We start from the raw sequence: 5,000 nt of genomic DNA, 5'->3' as shown, positions 1-5,000 counted from the left end.
AACTAATTTCAAATACAATAGTTCTACAAACAGGCCTATATTTTACAATCAGCAGCATCCATTTAAAATACATAAATAATCATTAAAAGTCAGTAATAATCAAAGAAGCAATGAGACCAATTAAAAGCGTGGCACAATTCTCAAGAAGTATTCCTTCAACCACCCCTTATAGGGCCCCTAAGAACCCCAGTAGCCATAAAGTTTACGGGGGTACATGACTGTGGATGTCCCCAATTTAACCTCCACTTATATTTAGGTGTCTGAAGACACAGAGAGCCATCTGCTGCAGGCAGAGAGGTCCCCAGTGTGTGTGTGTGTGTGTGCGCGTGTTAGAGTGGAGGATCAGTTGCAGACTCCCTCTGAGATCGCCAGGGAGACACTGAAGGAGCCAGTTACCACTATTTATAATCAACATCTGCCGTTAATCACCACTGAGAATGACCCAGCACTCTGTCAAATGTCGGCCACAGTGTACACACACACACACACACTGGGGACCTCGCTGGTTGCAGAAATGTAATATGACAGTTGGTCGCTGGCCAGTTGCGGGGGTGAGTATGGTCTTGTTGTTGACTTGGCTTTAACCGTAGCTAGATAAATGGTTTTAGAGATTGACAGAGGTAGGAGAGGCTTTATTCCAAAGTGCTTTATAATGCGCTTTTTACATCCACCCATTCACACAGCACTGGCAGCAAGCTACCATGCAAGGCGCCGGCCCACTCATTGGGATTCAGTGTCTTGCCCAAGGACACCTCGACACATGGATAGGAGGAGCCCCGGGGATCAAACCGCCAACATCGCGATCATTAGATTATTAGAGGCCAGCTCTGCCTCAGGAGCCAAGGCCGCCCGACAGGAGTTAGACAGTTTGAGGGCCGGTATCACAGACAAGGCCGAGGCCTGGTCCTGGACTGAATCACACCGTCAATGTGAAATCTCCATTGAAGATGTGTTGTAGACTAGGATTAGGCTTAAAACCTTGTCTGTGAAACCAGCCCTGAGAATGTTAATATAACCACTCTTCTTTTTTCCAGGTTATTAAAGCAAATAATAAACATTATGAACTTCCTTATTGTTGTGATGTCTTGTGTTTTATGGCATTTTAGTACAGAGACTTATCTTCAACCGAATGTCAATCAAGAGGAGAAAGAATGATTCATTTACAGAAATATGACATTTATTTAATTATAAAACGCAACGCTCATCAACTTTAAACGTTCAAACAAACAGCAAAAGTTTATAACACAGTTGGGAGAAAAGCCAAGTGCAGCCTGGGAGATGTAGTTGTGGGGGGGGTGGGGGGGGTCAGATCTGGGCCTCCAGGTAATGTTCATAGTTGGCCCGCAGGACGAACTCAAAGTAAGGCTTGGTCTTCAGACTGGCCAGCTCCTCCACCTCCAACAGGTCCTTCACATCCGGCAGGTACGTCTGTAGAGACACACCTGGAGAACGTAGGTTAGATTAGACTCAACTTCATTGTCATCGCAGAATACAAGTACCATACAACGAAATGCATGTTAATGATGTTAAGCATCCAATCAAAAGTGCAAATAGGGATATAAGGGCATGATATAAATAGAACAATAATAGTAGTGATAACTAGTGGTAACGATGTGTACAGTATGTGCAGAGGTAGTATTGTAAACATCAGTTTAGGGGTATAGTTATGAGATATGTACAGTGAGGTAGTGTATGTACAGTATCTAATGTGCAGAAGTATAAGAAGTTCAGAGAACGTTACAGATATGTCAAACAAATGTAGTCCCAAACAGCAGCATAGTTGACACACACTATTACAGCCCAAATCGATACTGGCCAACAAATTCAATCAGTTTGTGTCGACATCAACAAATGACAGTCCGGTGACAGTCCACTGGACAGGAGGAAGACAAGATGGCTACCTTCCTGTATGAGCTTCAGCAGGATCTTGATGAAGATGCTGTCCTTGGCGGCCTCCAGGGGGTCGTCACTGCCGTCAGAGGAGGACCAGCTGTGGGAACACACACACACACACACACACACACACACACACAACAGGGATTCAAGCAAGGGAGTAGGGAAGGGAACGACTTCTCATATTGGAACTGGGCCTTACTCGTCTCTCTTGAGGGCCTTGCAGAAGATCTCACACTTGAGCCCCTCGATGTCCACAGCGTCCTCCTGCAACACAGACACACAGCGGGCCATATCAGTGACCTCTGACCCCTACCAGGCATGATTAATCAACCCAGAGCACCTGGGATAAGGCTACCAGATGGACGCACCTCGTCGATGTACTCCAGGAGATCCAGAGCCTTCTTGAAGTCGTACTCGTTAGCTCCTCTGTTGTCGTCACAGATGTACAGCTGGAGAGAGGAGAGGGGAGGAGGGGGACGAGGGGAGGAGAGGGGAGGGGAGGAACGAGGAGAGGAGAGGAGAGGGGAGAGGAGGGGAGGAGAGGGGAGGAAAGGAGGGGAGGGGAGGGGAGAGGAGGGGAGAGGGGGCGAGAGGAGGGGAGAGGACAGGGGAGGAGAGGGGAGAGGAGGGGAGAGGGGAGGAGAGGAGGGTGGAGAGGAGAGGAGAGGAGGGGAGAGGGGAGGAGAGGGGAGGAGAGGAGAGGAGAGGAGGGGAGGGGGGAGGAGAGGAGAGGAGAGGGGAGGAGCGGAGAGGAGAGGGGAGGAGGGGAGAGGAGAGGAGAGGGGAGGAGCGGAGAGGAGGGGAGAGAAGAGGAGAGGGGAGGGGAGAGGTCAGTTTGTTGGTATTGGTAGGTGTTGGATTTTTCAAATTAGTTGGAGACGCTGTGTGTGTGTGCGTGTGCGTGTGTGTGTGTGTGTGTGTGTGTGTACATTGATGAGGTTGTGGGCGGTCAGCAGGGGCATGGTGTCAGGGTTCTGCTGCTTCTCCTCCAGCAGCTGCTTGGGCAGCGTGTCCTGGTGCAGCAGGAACCTCTCCTGCTCCACGATGTCTGACACAACAACAACAACAACAACAACAACAACAACAACAACATTCATTATTATTCTGTTTTTAAGAAATATATTAAAAAAAAATTAAATCAAGGTTTTTTAATTGTATTTTCCACAATATATCACAGGTCCAAACAGGACCAACTTAATAAATATGTTTTGAGGGCATTTCTGCTTTATTGGGACAGAGACAGTAGATTGACAGGAAGGATGGGTGAGAGAGAAAGGAGGGATGACATGCAGGATATGTTGATGCCCGGAATCAAACCAGGAACCATGCGATGATATGGTATGTGTGTTAGTGTGTAAGCGCCCCAACAATAATAATATCATTGATATTAATGCAGTACAAGTATTCAAATACAAATACAGTACAAGATTAATTCAATCTAATAACATGTAGGAAAATTATGTGAAAAAAATAAAACCATAATTTCAACATCAAAGTCTAGTTTTCTAAGGGCAAGATTCTAGTGACTGAACATGCATGTTTGATACTATTCCTCATTCAATTCCATGCGTTACAATGAGCCTGTCCTCCGATTTCTACCTCCCCCAGCCTCCCCTGAGTAGTGAGTAGTGAGCGGTGTCGTACCGTCGACCTGTGACCTCATGGTGGCGGGGGGCAGGTCGGAGGCCAGGGCGGCCAGCTTGCTGAGGGCCAGCAGGGTCTTCTTCTTCACAAAGTACCTGGTCTCCATGTTGGCCTGGCTGTACAGGGTCTTGTGGGCCTGGGGGGGGCAGGGACGACGACTGTTACTAGGGGGGGGGGTGTGTGGGTGTGTGTGTGTGTGTGTGTGTCTTACGTTGTGGTAGTCGTGGACGTGGATGTGGTGTGTGTGTGTGTGTGTGTGTGTGTTATGTTGTGGTAGTCGTGGATGTGGTGTGTGTTTGTGTGTGTGTGTGTGTGTCGTATGTTGTGGTAGTCGTGGACGTGGATGTGGATGTGGTGTGTGTGTGTGTGTGTGTGTCGTACGTTGTGGTAGTCGTGGACATGGATGTGGTGTGTGTGTGTGTGTGTGTGTCGTACGTTGTGGTAGTCGTGGACATGGATGTGGTGTGTGTGTGTGTGTGTGTCGTACGTTGTGGTAGTCGCGGACGTGGATGTGGTGTGTGTGTGTGTGTGTGTGTGTGTGTGTGTGTGTCGTACGTTGTGGTAGTCGTGGACGTGGATGTGGTGTGTGTGTGTGTGTGTGTGTGTGTCGTACGTTGTGGTAGTCGTGGACGTGGATGTGGATGTGGTGTGTGTGTGTGTGTGTGTGTGTGTGTCGTACGTTGTGGTAGTCGTGGACGTGGATGTGGTGTGTGTGTGTGTGTGTGTGTGTCGTACGTTGTGGTAGTCGTGGACGTGGATGTGGATGTGGTATGTGTGTGTGTGTGTGTGTGTGTCGTACGTTGTGGTAGTCGTGGACGTGGATGTGGTGCAGCCAGCTGAGGTGCTCGTGGGCCTGCAGGAAGGAGGCCAGGCGCTGGTGCTGGGCGCTGGGCTGGGACAGCAGCTTGCCCCGCTTCCCCTTCTCCATGTACCAGCGGAACAGGAAGTCCGCAAAGTTCTGCAGGAAATGACACGGGCGACAGGTGAGTCAACGTAAACGAACACTGTAGACGTGGAAGCGTGGGTTTGTTGTTTAGATGCGTGGTGTTCATCACACTGTCTTAAGGCCGGTTTAGGCTTCTGCGTAAAGTCGACGCCGTAGGCTACGCGTAAGTTTACGTAGTCCCGCGTGGACGTGCGTAGCCTGGACGTGCTCCTCTCAAAAAATCTATCCATGCGTCAGAGCGCACGTAACCGTAAGCTCTGTGATTGGTCCGCTTGGTAGCACATGATTCAGACAAGATTCCGACTCTCTCGTCGCCCAAAATGCGGAAGTCATGACAGAAATGTCATTCACCTTTTCTGTAATTACTTATTAATAAAGATTTGAAAAATTATGATAATACGATGGTTATCTTAGTTTAATGTCATTTCAATGCATCATAGAACTTTTATTTACAACAACATAACAACAAAAAGATCGCTATTATGCCGCTTAGAGCTTTGAGCTCCGTTGAGTT

The 5,000-nt window shown here is 48.5% G+C and overlaps 1 protein-coding gene across 1 annotated transcript in view; it reads right to left on the bottom strand.

Moving 5' to 3' along the window:
- Positions 1-1,198: 1,198 nt before the first annotated feature.
- Positions 1,199-5,000, bottom strand: part of nup133 (nucleoporin 133) — a gene marked incomplete at its 5' end in the record, with an annotated part of 16,623 nt that continues 12,821 nt past the window's right edge. Inside the window, 7 exons of the mRNA XM_080546638.1 lie at positions 1,199-1,442; positions 1,902-1,990; positions 2,096-2,160; positions 2,265-2,345; positions 2,826-2,944; positions 3,541-3,676; positions 4,340-4,498. Coding sequence (XP_080402764.1) covers positions 1,306-1,442; positions 1,902-1,990; positions 2,096-2,160; positions 2,265-2,345; positions 2,826-2,944; positions 3,541-3,676; positions 4,340-4,498 — 786 coding nt within the window. The 3' untranslated portion in view covers positions 1,199-1,305. The remainder of the gene's footprint in view (positions 1,443-1,901; positions 1,991-2,095; positions 2,161-2,264; positions 2,346-2,825; positions 2,945-3,540; positions 3,677-4,339; positions 4,499-5,000) is intronic.

Source organism: Nansenia antarctica (assembly GCF_963989245.1).
Source record: "Nansenia antarctica genome assembly, chromosome: 16".
NCBI lineage: Eukaryota > Metazoa > Chordata > Actinopteri > Argentiniformes > Microstomatidae > Nansenia > Nansenia antarctica.
The sequence above is the reverse complement of the archived record's forward strand: the minus strand, read 5'-3'. Positions and strand labels throughout refer to the sequence as shown.